Source organism: Henckelia pumila, chromosome 2 (genome assembly GCF_033568475.1).
Source record: "Henckelia pumila isolate YLH828 chromosome 2, ASM3356847v2, whole genome shotgun sequence".
NCBI classification, from domain to species: Eukaryota; Viridiplantae; Streptophyta; class Magnoliopsida; order Lamiales; family Gesneriaceae; genus Henckelia; species Henckelia pumila.
Window position 1 is genome coordinate 130564045 of NC_133121.1, and position 23223 is coordinate 130587267.

General features: G+C 36.5%; 1 protein-coding gene and 2 long non-coding RNA genes across 3 annotated transcripts; all 3 read right to left on the reverse strand.

The window, feature by feature from the left end:
- Nucleotides 1-9111: 9111 nt before the first annotated feature.
- On the reverse strand, nucleotides 9112-11249 carry LOC140884968 (uncharacterized). The gene is made up of 4 exons (XR_012150777.1): nucleotides 11026-11249; nucleotides 10489-10750; nucleotides 9652-9712; nucleotides 9112-9369 (listed from the first exon to the last, which is right to left on the reverse strand). It is a non-coding gene; the product is annotated as an uncharacterized lncRNA (long non-coding RNA).
- Nucleotides 11250-16871: 5622 nt separating this feature from the next.
- Nucleotides 16872-19494, reverse strand: LOC140884967 (uncharacterized). Its single transcript, XR_012150776.1, has 3 exons — nucleotides 18653-19494; nucleotides 17266-18582; nucleotides 16872-17197 (listed from the first exon to the last, which is right to left on the reverse strand). It is a non-coding gene; the product is annotated as an uncharacterized lncRNA (long non-coding RNA).
- Nucleotides 19495-21954: 2460 nt separating this feature from the next.
- LOC140884966 (basic blue protein-like) lies at nucleotides 21955-22979 on the reverse strand. Its single transcript, XM_073291877.1, has 2 exons — nucleotides 22758-22979; nucleotides 21955-22450 (listed from the first exon to the last, which is right to left on the reverse strand). Exons 1-2 carry the CDS (start codon nucleotides 22918-22920, stop codon nucleotides 22074-22076), a joined length of 540 nt encoding a protein of 179 aa, XP_073147978.1. The 5' UTR covers nucleotides 22921-22979; the 3' UTR covers nucleotides 21955-22073.
- Between the last annotated feature and the right edge of the window lie 244 nt (nucleotides 22980-23223).

Consider the following 23223-nt stretch of genomic DNA (forward strand, 5'->3'; position numbering starts at 1 on the left):
ATGAACCATTTTTTGTATTTGTTGCAAGTCTTCGAAATCTCAACGGCGTGTCGCGTGTAAATGATGGTAATGTCGATGCCATAACATCCCCTAAATTGGCCAATAAAATAATGACACGCCACCCATGGATATTATGGCATCGACATTACCGGCCCTAAATTGGCCAATAAAATAATGACACGCAACCCATGGGTACTACCCATGGGTGACATCGACATTTCCGTGAATGATACATGTAATATAACGGGCATTGCCATATAATTTTATCGAATCATGACAAAATATATATTTTATGCTGTGATATATGCGGTATGCCCATATATATGTTGATAAATATAAATTTTTAATCTTAAAAAACATATTAATTATTTATTTTCTGAAATAATTTTAATTAAAATTTATTTTATAATATATAATATTAGTACTTCTGAAATTTTTTTGTAGTACATGTCTCGTAAAATAGGTTGAAATCTACCCACGTAAAACATCCTCTCGACTTAATTTGTAGGAACTCGCATTGTGACTTTCATAGAACTTGGCTCTTCCAAACGTCATCCTTAGCCAAAATGTCATTTGAAATTAGCACAATTGACGCGTAATTATAACTACCATATTTGAATAATTAAAATATAGCAAAACTCGAGGTTTAATTAAAAATTCGATCGCTCATCAGTTGACGGATTCACACAGTTTTTTCTAATATCTCCTTATTTTTATTTTCCTATTTTTTTTAGAAATCTAATCTCTGCTTTTCACGGCTCAATAGTCAATTAATTACCTAACCAAAAATGTTTATTAAAATTGAAGAATGGCTCTGCGATCCAAAGATTCAACTAATCACAATAAAATATAACAATATAATAATAATGACAAAATACAAGACAGGCAGAGGTAGCCATCGTTCGTTAAATGGACATAAGATATATAAATATATATATATATATATTTTGAAAATATATTATTATTATGTTGAATGTTGAATATTGAAAATTGTGTTATAAAATTTTGAAAATTAGTGTGTGATGATATAGATGATGATTTTTTTAATTTTTGGACTAATCTCCAAATGATATCTATAAATATGTCTATCCATTTGTGTATAAAATCACATTTTAAGAGAGAAGATTTTATAAATTGTAGAGTTTGATATATTTTAAGTTTTGAAATTTTTACTTTTATAATTTTTTACTATTTCACAACATGTTATCAGCACGATCACTTGAAGATTCTCTATAATTTCTGAAGCTCCAAAACACAAGGAGTTGGCAAAAATATTCAAAATGTAAGAATATTTATTTTACCGTTTATATATTTTTACTATGTATATATATATTAATATATAATTTCATGTTATTATATAAAAGGATGTCTAGACACCAACCTTATAATAACAGGATATGATATATATTTATTATGTATATATACTAACTATATTAATATATAATTTCATGTTATTATATAAAAGGATGTCTATGACATCGACCTTATAATAACGTGATATGATATATTTATTATGTATATATACTATCTATATTAATATATAATTTCATGTTATTACATAAAAGGATGTCTATGACACCGACCTTATAATAACGTGATATGATATATATTTATTATGTATATATACTACCTATATTAATAAATAATTTCATATTATTATATAAAAGGAAGTATACGAAAATGACCTTATAATAACATGATGTGATATACATAATTATTTATAATAACGTGATATGATATACATAATTATTTAATTATGATTATCATTATATGCATCACATGATTATCATAAATTTTTATTCAACACATAGTAAATTTTTTTTACTCCCAACGGTCACAAACGGTAATAAACGACTAGTTTTGCCTTATAAATATGATCACTCAAATACATTTTCAATCACACCAAAATTCATTCATTCTCCCAAAATTATTTCTCCTCTATTTTTCGAAGAAGATGATGATGACATTTCTAAGGATATTTTTTATAACTATTATGGTTATCATACTCACGAGTCTTGTATTTACCGGTGACTATCCACCATGCATGTTTTCTCTGTTTTATACGCACTTGTACCCATCATTATTCTATTATTTTGTATTGTCATATTAATGGAAATTAACTAATAAAATGCATTGTTATTTTTCTAGTACCACTATGCAAAATTTGTCAAATCTTGAATTCGTTGCGCTCGATAACACTAGAAAAAATTATATGTCATGGTCTCTCGATGTAGAAATGCATCTTGAGTCATTGAGTCTAAATGATACCATCAAAGAAAATAATATATCAACCTCACAAGATAAAACAAAGGCTATGATTTTCTTACGCCGACATCTTGATAAATGATTGAAATGTGAGTATCTCACAGAAAAAGACCCAATGATTTTATGAAAAGGGTTAAAAGAAATATTTGAGCATATAAGAAAAGTAATACTTCCGACCGCCCGTGATGAATGAAATACATTGAGATTCCAAGACTTTAAAAAAGTCAGTAGTCAATGGACCATTTTATATAACTTCCTTGCATTCATGAAATGAATTGAAGATCGTTATTCCAATGATCATCGGATGATAATACGCTGCTCCAATTGCTGTCTTGGCATCCAAGACACTGAATGACTTAAGTTTTATTCTATGTGCCTGAAAAAGGGAAAAAAATAAATTAATATTAATCGATCAAATTGTCAATATCAATTTAATATTTTTCACCTCATGGAAGAAGTGGGAGAAAAAGTTTTTCGGGAGAGGGTTTCTGCACTCAGTGGTAACGCTAAGTCCTCTGTTTCCAGCATAGGTTAAAATCTTTGAAAGTGTTGCACCTCCATCACCTAGTACGTCCACGACTTCCACGGAGGCTTCGGGTCGGGATAAACCTTGTACAAATTCTCAAACACCTCTTGAACATCTAAAAAAATTGTCTGACGGCCTTCTATTTGGACACGCCATTTTCTACACAACATCTCTAAGCATGTTGTGACGGAGACAAAGAGACAGGAGCCTGTTTTTCATCACTGGTGAGAGCCAGTTGTCAAATAACCAAAAATCTATAATCCGAAACTGCTCAGCTCGGGTTTGTAGATGAGCAGTTACGGCTTGTCTTAGTATCGCACAGAGGAAAAAAAGAAAAAAAAAAAGCAAGCTTAAAAGAGTAAATAAAATTAATTAGTAAAAGGAGTAGAATTGCATGTAATTAGACTTGGACTAAATGGTGTAAAAAAATAAGAAGCTAATGAAAAAAATACAATACATGGTTACCTGTTGATTAGAGGAGGCTTCATAATATGGAGAAGTTTCACTTACAGTCGTGCCTGTATGCCTGAAAATAAAATTTGAAAATTGGAATTGAAATTATATTTTAAATTCATGGAATTATAATCTTTGGTAAAAAGTTAAAATCCATTTTAAAATTTAATACCAAAATTGTTGATACGCACAACAAGTAGACACAAAAAAACGAAGTAAAACAGCCTAATTCCAAAAAACTCGATCTCATGGCCCAAACCAAATGCCGGCCAATAACCAATGCCCAGCCCATTACCAACCCCAGCCCATTACCCAGACTCAGGCCCATAGCCCTTAAAACACAAAACCCAGCCTGTAACCCAACCTCAAGTCCATGGCCTAGCCCAGTTATTAACCTAACCTCTAGCCCATTCCCAAACCCAGCCCAGCTATTAACCCAACCACCAGCCCAATGGCCCAGCCATGCTAGTAACCAAACCCCAAGGATGGCAATGGGGCGGGGCGAGGACGGTCATGTTGTCCCCATCCCAGTCCCCAATTAAAAACCCATCCCCATCCCCGCCCCCGGTTCTACGTATTCGGGGAATCCCCGTCCCCGAACCCATATTAGAAATGAAAATGACATAGTGATGGGTGGATCCCCAATCCCGTTAAATCGCCGAACCCGTTCTTGTGCCCGCTTGAAATATTTAATTTTCAACAATTATTTATGTCAAAAATAGAGAAAAAAGTACAAATTATAACTTCAATCCGCTCAATATTGAGCCTACAACCAATAATTAAACATATATCAATTACATAATTTTGAATTAATAAAAAATCACAAAATTCAAAAACCCTAGAACTGGAAATATACCTCAAGGGCTTCAAATTAAAGTTCCAAACAACCTAAACCACCTTTTATCTAGTCCAGGTAGATATCGACGACGGCAAAGGGGCAGCAAAACGACAGCTGCCCGAAATGAGTTTGATGGAAATAGTTAAAACTTAAGAAAATATGTAGCACTAGTTAGATCTCTTTACAAGGATTCCGAATTTATATTTATTTTTGAAAATCGGCCATAAACGAATGAGATATGAATGTTTAAAGGGATGATAAAATTTTGAAAGAAAAATGGGGAAAGAGAAGAAGGATCGACGAAGATGAAGAAATGGGTAGGTAAGAGAATTCATTATAATATGCATATGTATTATTATTATTATTATTATTATTATTATTATTATTATTATTATTATTATTATTATTATTATTATTATTATTGTTGGATATATCGGTGCGGGTTCGGGGAAGGGGATAGCATCCCCATACCCGCCCCAGATTGCCGCGAGGATTTTTAAAAATCCTCGAACGCAAACCCGATAACAACTAATAAAGAAAATTAACTAATAAAATGCATTGTTATTTTTCTAGTACCACTATGCAAAATTTGGCAAAGTTTGAATTTGTTGCCCTCTATAACACTGGAAAAAATTATATGCCAAGATCTCTCGATTTAAAAATGCATCTTGAGTCATTGGGTCTGAGTGATATCATCAAAGAAAATAATATATCAACCTCACAAGATAAAGCAAAGGCTATGATTTTCTTACGCCGACATCTTGATGAAGGATTGAAATATGAGCATCTCATTGAAAAAGACCCAATGATTTTATGAAAAAGGTTGAAAGAAAGATTTGAGCATATAATAAAAGTAATACTTCCGACCGCCCTTGATGAATGAAATACATTGAGATTCCAAGACTTTAAAAAAGTAGTAGTCAATGAACCATTGTATATAACTTCCTTGCATTCATGAAATGAATTGAAGATTGTGATTCCAATGATCATCGGGTGATAATACGCTGCTGCAAATGCTGTCTTGGCATCCAAGACACTGAATGACTTGAGTTTTATTCTGTGTGTCTGAAAAAGGAAAAAAAATCAATTAATATTAATCAATCAAATTGTCTATATCAATTTAAGATTTTTCATCTCATGGAAGAAATGGGAGAAAAGGTTTTTCGGGAGAGGGTTTCTGCACTCAGTGGTAACGCTAAGTCCTCTGTTTCCAGCATAGGTTAAAATCTTTGAAAGTGTTGCACCTCCATCACCTAGTACGTCCACGGCTTCCACGGAGGCTTCAGGGTCCGGATAAACCTTTTTACAAATTCTCAAACACCTCTTGAACATCTAAAAAAAATGTCCGACGGCCTTCTATTTGGGCACGTCATTTCCTACACAACATCTCTAAGCATGTTGTGATGGAGACAAAGAGACAGAAGCCTATTTTTCATTGATTTCTCACTGGTGAGAGCCAGTTGTCAAATAACAAAAAATCTATAATCCAAAACTGCTCAGCTCGGGTTTGTAGATAAGCAGTTACGGCTTGTCTTAGTATCGCAAAGAGGGAAAAAAAAAGCAAGTTAAAAGTGTAAATATAAGCAGTAAAGGGAACAGAATTGCATGTAATTAGACTTGGACTAAATGGTGTAAAAAAAATAAGCAGCTAATTAAAAAAATACAATACATGGTTACCTACTGATTAGAGAAGACTTCATAATACGGAGAAGTTTCACTTACAGTCGTGCCTGTATGCCTGAAAATAAAATTTGAAATTGGAATTGAAATTATATTTTAAATTCATGTAATTATAATCTTTGGTAAAAAGTTAAAATCCATTTAAAAATTTAATACCAAAATTTTTGATATGCACAACAAGTAGACACAAAAATAAACGAAGTAAAACAACCTAATTTCCAAAAACTCGATCCCATGACACAAACCAAACGCAAGCCCATAACCAATGTCCAGCCCATTACCCAGACTCAGGCACATAGCCCTTAAAACATAAAACCCATCCCGTAGTCCAACCTCCAGTCCATTTGCCCAGCCCAGTTATTAACCTAATCTCCAGCCCATTACCGAACCTAGCCCAGTTATTAACATAACCTCTAGCCCATTCCCAAACCCAGCCCAGCTATTAAACCAACCTTCAACCCAATGGCCCAGCCATGCTAGTAACCCAACCCTAGGAATGGCAATGGGGCGGGGCGGGGACGGGCTTGTTGTCCCCATCCCAGTCTCCGAATTAAAAACCCATCCCCATCCCCGCCCCAGTCCCCGGTTCTATGTATTCGGAGAATCCCCGTCCCCGAACCCACATTAGAAATGAAAATGAGATAGTGATGGGTGGATCCCCAATCCCGTTAAATCGCTGAACCCGTTCTTGTGCCCGCTTGAAATATTCAATTTTCAACAATTATTTATGTCAAAAATAGAGAAAAAAGTACAAATTATAACTTCAATCCGCTCAATATTGAGCCTACAACCAATAATTAAGCATATATCAATTACATAATTTTGAATGAATAAAAAATCACCAAATTCAAAAACCCTAGAACTGGAAATATACCTCAAGGGCTTCAAATTAAAGCTCCAAACAACCTAAACCACCTTTCATCTAGTCCAGGCAGATATCGACGACGGAAAAGGGGTAGCAAAACGACGGCATCCCGAAATGGGTTTGATGGAACGAGTTAAAACTTAAGAAAATATGTAGCACTAGTTAGATCTCTTTGCAAGGATTACGAATCTATATTTATTTTTTGAAAATCGGCCATAAACGAAGGAGATATGAATGTTTAAAGGGATGAGAAAATTTTGAAAGAAAAATGGGGAAAAAAAAGAAGGATCGATGAAGATGAAGAAATGGGTAGGTGAGAGAATTCATTATAATATGCATATGTATTATTATTATTATTATTATTATTATTATTATTATTGGATATATCGGTGCGGGTTCGAGAATGGGGATAACATCTTCATACCCGCCCCAAAATCCCAGATTGCCGCAGGGATTTTTAAAAATACCCAAACACGAATCCGATAACAACTAATAATGGAAATTAACTAATAAAATGCATTGTTATTTTTCTAGTACCACAATGTAAAATTTGGCAAAGATTGAATTCGTTGCGCTCGATAACACTGGAAAAAGTTATATGACATGGACTTTCAATGTAGAAATGCATCTTGAGTCATTAGGTCTGAGTGGTACCATCAAAGAAAATAATATATCAATCTCACAAGATAAAACAAAGGCTGTGATTTTATTACGTCGACATCTTGATGAAATATTGTGTGAGACCTCGTTTCTAAACAACTAATGACATAAATTATTATTATTATTATTATTTTTTTTGTACAAGGACGTTCGCGCGCCCGCGCCGGCACCTCGCCAAAACCAGCGCGCCCGTGCCTTCCTCTCGCCTAGAAATCCAAGGGACCGAAAAAAAATCCAACCAAACCTAAACATTTGCATTTAAAGTATCTGACAAGCCAATAACAATACAAGAAAAGTTTAGGAAAGAAAAACATTTGATTTTGGTAGTACCTACATCGATTCTTGCTTACAATACAAAACGAGAAGTTCGAATGACAAAACATGTTCGCAAAACATAAACTAGATTGACATGCTGATTCAACTTCTAAACGAGTCTCCCTTCTATCTCTTGCTCTTGATGTTAACCAGGTCTACTCTGACTCGGTCCTGCCCCACCTGTTGCCAAGTACAAATACAAACAAAGACAACAGCCGGATAATCCGGTGAGAATACAATCCCCAGTAAAAGAGACAAACATGCATATCAAATAATATATCAAAACATGATACGTATATACAAGACAAGCAATTCCAAAAATCATCTCAAAACTTAATTCAAATGCATAATGCAATGCATGTCTTTAAATGTGGGATTATCAAGTCCGAATAATCAAGAAATTGCTGCTTTTTCTTTTGGGGATCCCGAGGATGAGATCACGTAAACAACTCACCGACTCTCCCGATCGAGGTGGTGCTACGTATCTCCATCCTCTAGACTTTGGTGCGACTATAAGGAGTATGCTAGCACTAGGTGAAACGGCTACACCCAGGCCACTCACAATATAGCCCCCAAAACGTCTAACATAAAAGGGTCGTCCTGCCCACTGAAATCAAGGATTCTTAGCTCAAGATGAATGCAATGCAACATAACTCAATCAACTAAATTCCATTAAAAACAAATAACATACAAGTATGTGATTCTTCGGAACACTCGAATCAAGTCGGATTCAAGTCACTCGTTCCATTCCAGTCTAAGTCATCTTATACCTCTTTCAAACGTCGATGCTCCAACCTGGAAACAACAACAATTTCTCAATCAAGATTCAATCAAACTTCCTCAATCGATAATAAGAAATCGATACTATACCGGCTACAATCTTCAAAGCGATACAACTCTTGAAATCTCGCAACTCAAAGGCCTTCAAACGAATCTGTCAAAAGAAGTAATAAAGGCTCGAGATCAAAATACAACTCAATCGAAGACTTGGCTCAAACACTACAAACCGATTGACAATCCAAAACTCAAACCGGCGGCATAACGACTGTATTCTGATCAAACCGGAAACGCAGACAACATAATATCAATCCAAACAACTCTTATCAATCAACATTCAACCATAACAATCCAATTCCAACAAATCATAAAAACTCAACTTTCGAAAATCCCTTAAAAAATCATAACAAATCCGAACGACGCTCTAAGCATGCTGTGATGGAGACAAAGTTACATGAAATGAATTGTTGTTTCCATCCCCGTCCCCGAATTAAAAACCAATCCTCATCCCCTCCAATGGACCATTTTATATAACTTCCTTTCATTCATGAAATGAATTGAAGATCGTCATTCCAATGATCATCGGGTGATAATACGCTGCTGCAAATGCTGTCTTGGCATCCAAGACACTGAATGACTTAAGTTTTATTCTATGTTTCTGAAAAAGGAAAAAAATCAATTAATATTAATCGATCAAATTGTCTATATCAATTTAAAATTTTTTACCTCATGGAAGAAATGGGAGAAAAGGTTTTTTTGGGAGAAGGTTTCTGCACTCAGTGGTAACGCTAAGTCCTTTGTTTCCAGCATAGGTTAAGATCTTTGAAAGTGTTGCACCTCCATCATCTAGTACGTCCACGGCGTCAACGGCGGCTTCAGGGTCGAGATTAACCTTGTTCGAATTCTCGAAAACCTCTTGAACATCCAAAAAAAATGTCCGACGGCCTTCTATTTAGACACACCATTTTCTACACAACATCTCTAAGCATGCTGTGATGGAGACAAAGTTACATGAGCCTGTTTTTCCTTGATTTCTCACTGGAGAGAACCAGTTGTCAAATAACAAAAAATCTATAATCCAAAATTGCTCAGCTCGGGTTTGTAGATTAGTAGTTACGACATGTCTTATTATCGCACAGAGGGAAAAAAAAGAAAAAAAAGCTTTAAAATGTAAATAAAATTAAGCAATAAAGGAGCAGAATTGCATGTAATTAGACTTGGACTAAATGGTGTAAAAAAAAAGCTAATGAAAAAAATGCAATACATGGTTACCTGTTGATTAGAGAAGGCTTCATAATACGGAGAAGTTTCACTTACAGTCGTGCCTGTATGCCTGAAAATAAAATTTGAAATTGGAATTGAAATTATAATTTAAATTCATGGAATTATAATCTTTGATAAAAAGTTAAAATCCATTTTAAAATTTAATACCAAAATTTTTGATACGCACAACAAGTAGACATAAAAAAAACGAAGTAAAACAGCCTAATTCCCATAAACCCGATCACATGGCCCAAATCAAACGACAACCCATAAACAATGCCCAGCCCATTACCAACCCCTAGCCCATTATACAAACTCAGGCTCATAGCCCTTAAAACACAAAACCCAGCCCGTAGTCCAACCTCCAGCCCATTTGCCCAGCCCAGTTATTAACCTAATCTCCAGCCCATTACCGAACCCCGACCTTAACCTGACCTCAAGCCCATGACCTAGCCCAGTTATTAACCTAACCTCTAGCCCCTTCCCAAAGCCAGCCCATCTATTAACCCAACCTCCAGCCCAATGACCTAGCCATGCTAGTAACCCAACACTAGGGATAGAAATGGGGAGGGGCGGGGATGGGCTTGTTGTCCTCATCCCCGTCCCCGAATTAAAAACCAATCCCCATCCCCTCCAATGGACCATTGTATATAACTTCCTTTCATTCATGAAATGAATTGAAGATCGTCATTCCAATGATCATCGGGTGATAATACGCTGCTACAAATGCTGTCTTAGCATCCAAGAGACTGAATGACTTAAGTTTTATTCTATGTTCCTGAAAAAGGAAAAAAATCAATTAATATTAATCTATCAAATTTTCTATATCAATTTAAGATTTTTTACCTCATGGAAGAAATGGGAGAAAAGGTTTTTCTGGAGAGGGTTTTTGCACTCAGTGGTAACGCTAAGTCCTCTGTTTACAGCATAGGTTAAGATCTTTGAAGTATTGCACCTCCATCATCTAGTACGTCCACAGCGTCCATGGCGGCTTCAGGGTCGAGATTAACCTTGTCCAAATTCTCGAACACCTCTTGAACATCCAAAAAAAATGTCCGACGGCCTTCTATTTAGTCACGCCATTTACTACACAACATCTCTAAGCATGCTGTGATGGAGACAAATTTACATGAGCCTGTTTTTCCTTGATTTCTCACTGGTGAGAGCCAGTTGTCAAATAACAAAAAATCTATAATCCAAAATTGCTCAGCTCGGGTTTGTAGATTAGTAGTTACGACATGTATTATTATCGCACAGAGGGAAAAAAAAAGCTTAAAAAGGTAAATAAAATTAAGTAGTAAAGGGAGCAGAATTTCATGTAATTAGACTTGGACTAAATGGTGTAAAAAAACAGCTAATGAAAAAAATACAATACATGGTTACCTGTTGATTAGAGGAGGCTTCATAATACGGAAAAGTTTCACTTACAGTCGTGCCTGTATGCCTGAAAATAAAATTTGAAATTGGAATTGAAATTATATTTTAAATTCATGAAATTATAATCTTTGGTAAAAAGTTAAAATCCATTTCAAAATTTAATACCAAAATTTTTGATACGCACAACAAGTAGACACAAAAAAAAAACGAAGTAAAACAGCCTAATTCCCAAAAACCCGATCCCATGGCCCAAACCAAACGACAACCCATAACCAATGCCCAGCCCATTACCAACCCCATTCCATTATACAGAATCAGGCTCATAGACCTTAAAACACAAAACCCAGCCCGTAGTCCAACCTTCAGCCCATTTGCCAAGCCCAGTTATTAACCTAATCTCCAGCCCATTACCGAACCCAGCCCTTAACCCGACCTCAAGCCCATGACCTAGCCCAGTTATTAACCTAACCTCTAGCTCATTCCCAAATCCAGCCTAGCTATTAACCCAAACTCCAGCCCAATGGCCCAGCCATGCTAGTAACCCAACACTAGGGATAAAAATGGGGCAGGGCGGGGACGGGCTTGTTGTCCCCATCCCCGTCCCCGAATTAAAAACCAATCCTCATCCCCTCCAATGGACCATTGTATATAACTTCCTTTCATTCATGAAATGAATTGAAGATCGTCATTCCAATGATCATCGGGTGATAATACGCTGCTGCAAATGCTGTCTTGGCATCCAAGACACTGAATGACTTAAGTTTTATTATATGTTCCTGAAAAAGGAAAAAAAATCAATTACTATTAATCGATCAAATTGTCTATATCAAATTAAGATTTTTTACCTCATGGAAGAAATGGAAGAAAAGGTTTTTCGGGAGAGGTTTTCTGCACTCAGTGGTAACGCTAAGTCCTCTGTTTCCAGCATAGACTAAGATCTTTGAAAGTGTTGCACCTCCATCATCTAGTACGTCCACGGTGTCCACGGCGGCTTCACGGTCATGATTAACCTTGTTCAAATTCTCGAACACCTCTTGAACATCCAAAAAAAATGTCCGACGGCCTTCTATTTAGACACACGATTTTTTACACAACATCTCTAAGCATGCTGTGATGAAGACAAAGTTACATGAGCCTGTTTTTCCTAGATTTCTCACTGGTGAGAGACAGTTGTCAAATAACAAAAAATATATAATCCAAAATTGCTCAGCTCGGGTTTGTAGATTAGTAGTTACGACATGTCTTATTATCGCACAGAGGGGGAAAAAAAAGCTTAAAAGTGTAAATAAAATTAAGCAGTAAAGGGAGCAGAATTGCATGTAATTAGACTTGGACTAAATGGTGTAAAAAAATAGCTAATAAAAAAATACAATACATGGTTACCTGTTGATTAGAGGAGGCTTCATAATACGGAGAAGTTTCACTTAGAGTCGTGCATGTATGCCTGAAAATAAAATTTGAAATTGGAATTAAAATTATATTTTAAATTCATGGAATTATAATCTTTGGTAAAAATTTGAAATCCATTTCAAAATTTAATACCAAAATTTTTGATACGCACAACAAGTAGACACAAAAAAAACGAAGTAAAACAGCATAATTCCTTAAAACCCGATCCCATGGCCCAAACCAAATGACAACCCATAACCAAATGCCCAGCCCATTACCAACCCCAGCCCATTATTCAGACTCAGGCCCATAGCCCTTAAAACACAAAACCCAGCCCGTAGTCCAACCTCCAGCCCATTTCCCCAGCCCAGTTATTAACCTAATCTCCAGCCCATTACCGAACCCAGCCCTTAACCCGACCTCAAGCCCATGACCTAGCCCAGTTATTAACCTAACCTCTAGCCCATTCCCAAACCCAGCCCAGCTATTAACCCAACCTCTAGCCCAATCGCCCATCCATGCTAGTAACCCAACACTAGTGATAGAAATGGGGCGGGGCGGGGACGGGCTTGTTGTCCCCATCCCCGTCCCCGAATTAAAATCAATCCCCATCCCCTCCAATGGACCATTTATATAAATTCCTTCCATTCATGAAATGAATTGAAGATCCTTATTCCAATGATCATCGGGTGATAATACGCTGCTGCAAATGCTGTCTTGGCATCCAAGACACTGAATGACTTAAGTTTTATTCTATGTTCCTGAAAAAGGAAAAAAATCAATTAATATTAATCGATCAAATTGTCTATATCTGTAAGACCCAAAAATATTAAGTTCTTAATTATGGGATTTAAGATTTAAATTTAGAATAAAAGAGAAAATATGAATTTAAGAATTTATGAAAATTAGAGATTTCAATTTCGGGTCAGAAATATTTAATTTGAGGATTTTCGGATTTTAAGATTTTAATATCCGGAATTCTTAAATTAAAAGATGAAACATATTTGAATTGATATTTATGGAATTTAAGATGTGAATTCCAAGATGATAAATATCAAGGATTTAATTTGAGGATGAAATCCGAGCAAGGACCCATTTGCAAATATTGACAAATTCAAGGACTAAAATGCGATAAGGTCCAAAATGATTTAATTTTAATCCGAGAATATTTAATTTGAGAATATTTAGAGTTTAGAATTAAATTCTAATATTCTTAAATTATTTAGGATTGAAATTGAATTACATCGCTTGTCCGGGGACTGAATTGCAATTAAGCCAAAGTTCAGGGACTAAAATGTAAATAGGCCAATATATATCCAAAATTCAAATATTTCCTAGCCTTTCACGTGTGAATCAGAAAGGAATCAGAAAGTGGCCGAGAGAAAGAGAGAAGGGTTCCAAAGCCAATTTTTGTCCCTTCAAGTCCCGATTAAAATCAATCCGTCCGGTAGAATTTCCGATTGAACATATATTTGCGATCACAGCTCCGAGTGCTACGTTTTGACGTAAGTTTTGTGAAGTTCTACCATGTTTGAATTTTAAGTTGTTGTTAGAATTAATATTTGATTGTATAAACATGTTCTAGCATATAGCATATCTAAGACGGATCGTGAAAAGATCGTCGTTTGAACATGTTTCCGATTTTTGAAAGACTTGTTGAAATTCTGAAATTATGGGGCTGAATATTTCGAATTTTAGCTGTAGAATTGGTGATGATATGAGATTGATATGATTATCATATTGATGTTTATGCTTTTGGAAAGACTGAAATCGTATCGTTACGCTGCCGGTTCAAGATTTTGAATTGTTATGCATTCTCAATGTCTAGAGCTCATCTTCAAGTTATTGTGGATGAATTGAATATGTGATTATGTTGAGAATGAAGATATAATGATATTTGAATCGAAAAGATTTATCGGACTCGAATAGTTACGACGTCGGTTTGAATTCTGATTGTAGTAGCACGATTTGAATTGTATAAGCTTTAAAGAAATATCGATTCAGATTGGAAATTGATGTTTAGATATGTTATAATCTATTTCAGATTTGAATTGAAGATTATTGAAGTTGAATCGACGAGTTTGAGTTCGAATGACTTGAAGTGTTTGAAGTTGAATAAAAAATACCTTCAAGTAGCACTGATTGAAATGAGCAGATTTTGATGACTGATTTGGCTAGCATTGAGATGATCAGCATTGGCAACAGATTCAAGAGATTTGAATCGCGATGAAAGGTATGAATCGACATTATTCCTGCCAGGTAGAACAACTCGAGAACGTGGTGGTTTTCGAGTTATCCTGAAATCACATACTTAGTTGTTTCAGTGCTTTTATGTGATTTATATGAGTTTTGATGCTTTGTTTGATTATGTGATTATATGTTCAAGTTGTTTTATAGTCTTTAATGCATACAGCTTATGTTGCATTCATCTTTAACTCCAGCCTATAAAGCATAAGGGCAGATTAGCCTAGAGTACGAAATGACGTTTGGAGAATTATAGTTGAGTGGCATGGATTTCAGCCTTCGCTTTCAGAGCCAGAAGACTCTCTATAATTGCACCAAAGTCAGAGGATTAAAATACTTGATGCCGCCTCGATTGGGAGTGTCGGCGGTTTGATAGTTATTTTATTCCTCGGGATCCCAAAGAACTAAGCTTTATTGATATCAGATTTGATAGCCTATTCCTTGGCACATGCATTGCATTTATGCATTAACCTAGAGATTGCTATGGTTTAGATTATGCAGATATAAATGCTAGCATGTTGTGATACGCTATTCAAGATATGAATATGTGCTATTGCTTTAGATGAGTCATTATGTGTTAAGAGTTTAAGAATCGATGATGATTCTATGATTTACATGTTATTACATGTTTTATGATTTTAGAGTTTTATAGCATATAGATTCCATATGCTTTCATGATGTATATGCATGTCTTTCATACTGAGATTTATTCTCATCGGAGTTATCCGGCTTTTGCTTTGTTTGTATGTGTGCATTGCATTAGGTTGGGGGCATGAGCGAGTCAGATGTGACTTGGATAGCACGAGATTGAAAGATTAGAAGTGGAGATTCGGGTTTTAAGCAGCTGATATGTATTGTATACAAACATGTTAGAAGACCAGGAATCTTGTACATGTTTATGTGAATCCTAGTTTATATTCAAGAATGGAAGTATTTGAAAATCCAAAACTCAAACCGGCTTGTTGTCCCCATCCCCGTTCCTGAATTAAAAACCAATTCCCATCCCCTCCAATGGACCATTTTATATAACTTCCTTCCATTCATAAAATGAATTGAAAATCGTCATTCCAATGATCATCGGGTGATAATACGCAGCTGAAAATGCTGTCTTGGCATCCAAGACACTGAATGACTTAGGTTTTATTCTATGTTCCTGAAAAAGGAAAAAAATCAATTAATATTAATCGATCAAATTGTCTATATCAATTTAAGATTTTTTACCTCATGGAAGAAATGGGAGAAAAGGTTTTTCGGGAGAGGGTTTCTGCACTCAGTGGTAACGCTAAGTCCTCTGTTTCCAGCATAGACTAAGATCTTTGAAAGTGTTCACCTCCATCATCTAGTACGTCCACAGCGTCCACGGCGGCTTCAGGGTCAAGATTAACCTTGTCCAAATTCTCGAACACCTCTTGAACATCCAAAAAAAATGTCTGACGGCCTTCTATTTAGACACGCCATTTTCTACACAACATCTCTAAGCATGCTGTGATGGAGACAAAGTTGCATGAATCTGTTTTTTCTAGATTTCTCACTGGTGAGAGACAATTGTCAAATAACAAAAAATATATAATCCAAAATTGCTCAGCTCGGGTTTGTAGATTAGTAGTTACGACATGTCTTATTATCGCACAGAGGGAAAAAAAAAGAAAAAAAAAAGCTTAAAAGTGTAAATAAAATTAAGCAGTAAAGGGAGCAGAATTGCATGTAATTAGACTTGGATTAAGTGGTGTAAAAAAACAGCTAATAAAAAAAAAATACAATACATAGTTACCTGTTGATTAGAGGAGGCTTCATAATACGGAGAAGTTTCACTTACAGTCGTGCATGTATGCCTGAAAATAAAATTTGAAATTGAAATTGGAATTGAAATTATATTTTAAATTCATGGAATTATAATCTTTGGTAAAAAGTTAAAATCCATATCAAAATTTAATACCAAAATTTTTGATACGCACAACAAGTAGACACAAAAAAAACGAAGTAAAACAGCCTAATTCCCAAAAACCTGATCCCATGGCCCAAACCAAACGACAACCCATAACCAATGCCCAGCCCATTACCAACCCCAGCCCATTATTCAGACTCAGGCCCATAGCCCTTAAAACACAAAACCCAATCCGTAGTCCAACCTCCAGCCCATTTGCCCAGCCCAGTTATTAACCTAATCTCCAGCCCATTACCGAACCCAGCCCTTAACCCTACCTCAAGCCCATAACCTAGCCCAGTTATTAACCTAACCTCTAGCCCATTCCCAAACCCAGCCCAGCTATTAACCCAACCTCCAGCCCAATTGCCCAGCCATGCTAGTAACCCAACACCAGGGATAGAAATGGGGCGGGGCGGGGACGGGCTTGTTGTCCCCATCCCCGTTCCCGAATTAAAAACCAATCACCATCATCTCCAATGGACCATTTTATATAACTTCCTTCCATTCATAAAATGAATTGAAAATCGTCATTCCAATGATCATCGGGTGATAATACGCAGCTGAAAATGCTGTCTTGGCATCTAAGACACTGAATGACTTAAGTTTTATTCTATGTTCCTGAAAAAGGAAAAAAATCAATTAATATTAATCGATCAAATTGTCTATATAAATTTAAGATTTTTTACCTCATGGAAGAATTAGGAGAAAAGGTTTTTCGAGAGAGGATTTCTGCACTCAGTGGTAACGCAAAGTCCTCTGTTTCCAGCATAGGTTAAGATCTTTCAAAGTGTTGCACCTCCATCATCTAGTACGTCCACGGCGTCCATGGTAGCTTCAGGGTCAAGATTAACCTTGTCCAAATTCTCGAACACCTCTTGAACATCCAAAAAAAATGTCCGACGGCCTTCTATTTAGACACGCAATTTTCTACACAACATCTCTAAGCATGCTGTGATGGAGACAAAGTTACATGAGCCTATTTTTCCTTGATTTCTAACTGGTGAGAGTCAGATGTCAAATAACAAAAAATCTATAATCCAAAATTGCTCAGCTCGGGTTTGTAGATTAGCAGTTACGAAATGTCTTATTATCGCACAGAAGGAAAAAAAGAAAAAAAAGCTTAAAAGTTTAAATAAAATTAAACAGTAAAGAGAGCAGAATTGCATGTAATTAGATTTGGACTAAATGGTGTAAAAACAGCTAATGAAAAAATACAATACATGGTTACCTGTTGATTAAAGGAGGCTTCATAATACAGAAAAGTTTCACTTACAGTCGTGTCTGTATGCCTGAAAATAAAATTTGAAATTGGAATTGAAATTATATTTTAACTTCATGGAATTTTAATCTTTGGTAAAAAGTTAAAATCCATTTTAAAATTTAATACCAAAATTTTTGATACGCACAACAAGTAGACACAAAAAAAAATGAAGTAAAACAGCCTTATTCCCAAAAACCCAATCCCATGGCCTAAACCAAACGATAACTCATAACCAATGCCCAGCCCATTACCAACCCCAGCCCATTATTCAGACTCAGGCACATAGCCCTTAAAACACAAAATTCAGACCGTAGTCCAACCTCCAGCCCATTTGCCCAGCCCAGTTATTAACCTAATCTCCAGCCCATTACCGAACCCAGCCCTTAACCCGACCTCAAGCCCATGACCTAGCCCAGTTATTAACCTAACCTCTAGCACATTCCCAAACCCAGCCCAGCTATTAACCCAACCTCCAGCCCAATGGCCCAACCATGCTAGTAACCCAACACTAGGGATAGAAATGAGGCGGGGCGGGGGCGGGGACAGGCTTGTTGTCCCCATCCCCATCCCCGAATTAAAAACCAATCTTTATCCCCTCCAATGGACCATTTTATATAACTTCATTTCATTCATGAAATGAATTGAAGATCGTCATTCCAATGATCATCGGGTGAAAATACGCTGCTCCAAATGCTGTCTTGACATCCAAGACACTAAATGACTTAAGTTTTATTCTATGTTCCTGAAAAAGGAAAAAAAAATCAATTAATATTAATCGATCAAATTGTCTATATCAATTTAAGATTTTTTACCTCATGGAAGAAATGGGAGAAAAGGTTTTTTTGGGAGAAGGTTTCTGCACTCAGTGGTAACGCTAAGTCCTCTGTTTCCAGCATAGGTTAAGATCTTTGAAAGTGTTGCACCTCCATCATATAGTACGTCCACGGCGTCCACGGCGGCTTCAGGGTCGAGATTAACCTTGTCCAAATTCTCGAACACCTCTTGAACATCCAAAAAAAATGTCTGACGACCTTCTATTTTAACACGTCATTTTCTACACAATATCTCTAAGCATGCTGTGATGGAGACAAAGTTACATGAGCCTGTTTTTCCTTGATTTCTCACTGGTGAGAACCACTTGTCAAATAACAAAAAATCTATAATCCAAAATTGCCCAGCTCGGGTTTGTAGATTAGCAGTTACGACATGTCTTATTATCGCACAGAGGGAAAAAAAATAAAAAAAAAAAAGCTTAAAAGTGTAAATAAAATTAAGCAATAAAGGGAGCACAATTGCATGTAATTAGACTTGAACTAAATGATGTAAAAAAAAAGCTAATGAAAAAAATTAAATTCATGGTTACCTGTTGATTAGAGAAGGCTTCATAATACGGAGAAGTTTTACTTACAGTCGTGCCTGTATGCCTGAAAATAAAATTTGAAATTGGAATTGAAATTATATTTTAAATTCATGTAATTATAATCTTTGATAAAAAGTTAAAATCCATTTTGAAATTTAATACCAAAATTTGTGATACGCACAACATGTAGACACAAAAAAAAAAAACGAAGTAAAACCGCATAATTCCCATAAACCCGATCACATGGCCCAAACCAAACGACAACGCATAACCAATGCCCAGCTCATTACCAACCCCAGCCCATTATTCAGACTCATGCCCATAGCCTTTAAAACAAAAAAACCCAGCCCGTAGTCCAACCTCCAGCCCATTTGCCCAGTCCAGTTATTAACCTAATCTCCAGCCCATTACCGAACCCAGACCTTAACCCGACCTCAAGCCCATGACCTAGCCCAGTTATTAACCTAACCTCTAGAACATTCCCAAACCCAGCCCAGCTATTAACCCAACCTCCAGCCCAATGGCCCAACCATGCTAGTAATCATACACTAGGGATAGAAATGAGGCGGGGCGGGGACGGGCTTGTTGTCCTCATCGCCGTCCCCAAATTAAAAACCAATCTCCATCCCCTCCAATGGACCATTGTATATAACTTCCTTTCATTCATGAAATGAATTGAAGATCGTCATTCCAATGATCATCGGGTGATAATACGCTGCTGCAAATGCTGTCTTGGCATCCAAGACACTGAATGACTTAAGTTTTATTCTATGTTCCTGAAAAAGGAAAAAAAATCAATTAATATTAATCTATCAAATTTTCTATATCAATTTAAGATTTTTTACCTCATGGAAGAAATGGGAGAAAAGGTTTTTCAGGAGAGGGTTTCTGCACTAAGTGGTAACGCTAAGTCCTCTATTTACAGCATAGGTTAAGATCTTTGAAAGTGTTGCACCTCCATCATCTAGTACGTCCACGGCATCCATGGCGGCTTCAGGGTCGAGATTAACCTTGTCCAAATTCTCGAACACCTCTTGAACATCCAAAAAAAATGTCCGACGGCCTTCTATTTAGTCACGCCATTTTCTACACAACATCTCTAAGCATGTTGTGATGGAGACAAAGTTACATGAGCCTGTTTTTCCTTGATTTCTCACTGGTGAGAGCCAGTTGTCAAATAACAAAAAATCTATAATCCAAAATTGCTCAGCTCGGGTTTGTAGATTAGTAGTTATGACATGTATTATTATCAAACAGAGGGAAAAAAAAGCTTAAAAGTGTAAATAAAATTAAGTAGTAAAGGGAGCAGAATTGCATGTAATTAGACTTGGACTAAATGGTGTAAAAAAACAGGTAATGAAAAAAATACAATACATGGTTACCTGTTGATTAGAGGAGGCTTCATAATACGGAGAAGTTTCACTTACAGTCGTGCCTGTAGGCCTGAAAATAAAATTTGAAATTGGAATTGAAATTATATTTTAAATTCATGGAATTATAATCTTTGGTAAAAAGTTAAAATCCATTTCAAAATTTAATACCAAAAATTTTGATACGCACAACAAGTAGACACAAAAAAAACGAAGTAAAACAGCCTAATTCCCAAAAACCCGATCCCATGGCCCAAACCAAACGACAACCCATAACCAAATGCCCAGCTGATTACCGACCCCAGCCCATTATTCAGACTCAGGCCCATAGCCCTTAAAACACAAAACCCAGCCTGTAGTCCAACCTCCAGCCCATTTGACCAGCCCAGCTATTAACCTAATCTCCAGCCCATTACCGAACCCAGCCCTTAACCCGACCTCAAGCCCATGACCTAGCCCAGTTATTAACCTAACCTCTAGCCCATTCCCAAACCCAGCCCAGCTATTAACCCAACCTCCAGCCCAATGGCCCAGCCATGCTAGTAACCCAACACTAGGGATAGAAATGGGGAGGGGCCGGGACGGGTTTGTTGTCCCCATCCCCGTCCCCAAATTAAAAACCAATCCCCATCCCCTCCAATGGACCATTTTATATAACTTCCTTCCATTCATGAAATGAATTGAAGATCATCATTCCAATGATCATCGGGTGATAATACACTGGTGAAAATGCTGTCTTGGCATCCAAGACACTGAATGACTTAAGTTTTATTATATGTTCCTGAAAAAGGAAAAAAATCAATTAATATTAATCGATCAAATTGTCTATATCAATTTAAGATTTTTTACCTCATGGAAGAAATGGGAGAAAAGGTTTTTCGGGAGAGGGTTTCTGCACTCAGTGGTAACACTAAGTCCCCTGTTTCCAGCATAGGTTAAGATATTTGAAAATGTTGCACCTCCATCAACTAGTACGTCCACGGCGTCCACGACGGCTTTAGGGTCGAGATTAACCTTGTCCAAATTCTCGAACACCTCTTGAACATCCAAAAAAAATGTTTGACGACCTTCTATTTAGACACGCCATTTCTACACAACATCTCTAAGCATGCTGTGATGGAGACAAAGTTACATGAGCCTGTTTTTCCTTGATTTCTCACTGGTGAGAGACAGTTGTCAAATAACAAAAAATCTATAATCCAAAATTGCTCAGCTCGGGTTTGTAGATTAGTAGTTACGACATGTCTTATTATCGCACAGAGGGAAAAAAAAGAAAAAAAAGCTTAAAAGTGTAAATAAAATTAAGCAGTAAAGGGAGCAGAAATTTAATCTTCTAACTTTAACAAAGCTATTTGTTATGATATGATAATAATAAAACGACAAGAAGAATCAAATCGAAATTCATTCAAATAAAAGTCGAGTAGTTTACCTTATGTTATACACACAAAAATAGGAAAATAAAATAATAACTCATAATTCAGCAAACAAAGCACTGCCTCTTCCCTAGCCAACGACTCCAAACAAGGCGGCCACGACCACTAACGCCCCGACAAAGAGACTATTCCAGCCGGCCAAAACGACAGTCGCACCGGAGGGTGGTGGAGGTGCTGGGGTAGATGGAGAGGTGCCTGAGGCCGGAGGCGACGGCGTGGTGCTTGAAGGCGGTGATGGGGTGGTTCCGTTGGTGACCGTGACTGCCAGTTTCATGCCTCGAGAGCAGTGATCGGATCTGGGACAGATGAAATACCTCGTCCCCGCTGCGGTGAGCGGGATGGAAGTCGGGCTCGGGCTGTATGAAGCGATGGGGTTGTCGGTGTTGCAGTTTTGGTAGTCGGCTTGGCTTACTTCGTCCACGGAATGGGTGGGACCGTAGTTGAACACTGAATATTAACGAACACGAATACGATTATTAATTATTCAAACTACCTCGTTGTTTTATTACATTAGCATGAACTATCAACATTAATAAGTGAAACGGTCAATTCTATCTATATTTATAATAATAAGTAATATTTTTGGTTAATAGTTTTTAATAAATAACCCATATAAAATATCCAGTCTCAAAAAAATGATCCTTCTTATATGCGTTTTTGTTTCAACGATTAATATTACTTAAGTTGTCTGTTGAGATATAAATGATAAATCATTAGACGTATGATCGAAACAAATGAATGACTATGAACTCACCAAGCGTGTCTGCGGCGGTAAAAGTTTGGCCTTTAGCCCAGGTATCATAATTGACACTCAGGCTCCACCCGCCGGTGCCTCCGACAATGATGTTGGCACCGTACACGGCTGCCGGAATAATTTGGAGGAGGAGGGCAAGAAAAGTAATAGCTTTGGCCGCCATTTTCTTCTTTCTTTTTGCTAGAATGTTATGAGATGGGAAACTCAAACAAGCAATGGATATACTGGCGCATCGTGCATGTTATATAGACAGCCTTGACATGAAAATATATATTATTTTCTTTTAAATATATATATTTTTTAAAGAGAACTGTCTTTTCTCGTGCTAGCTTTAGTTAATTAAAAGGCGCATGGGGCTGTAAAATAAAAATTATAAATTAATACAAAAATTTTGTGACAAAGTCAATTTTATGGCATCGGATCTCTTATTTGGGTCACTAATGAAAAATATTATTTTTTTAAGTCA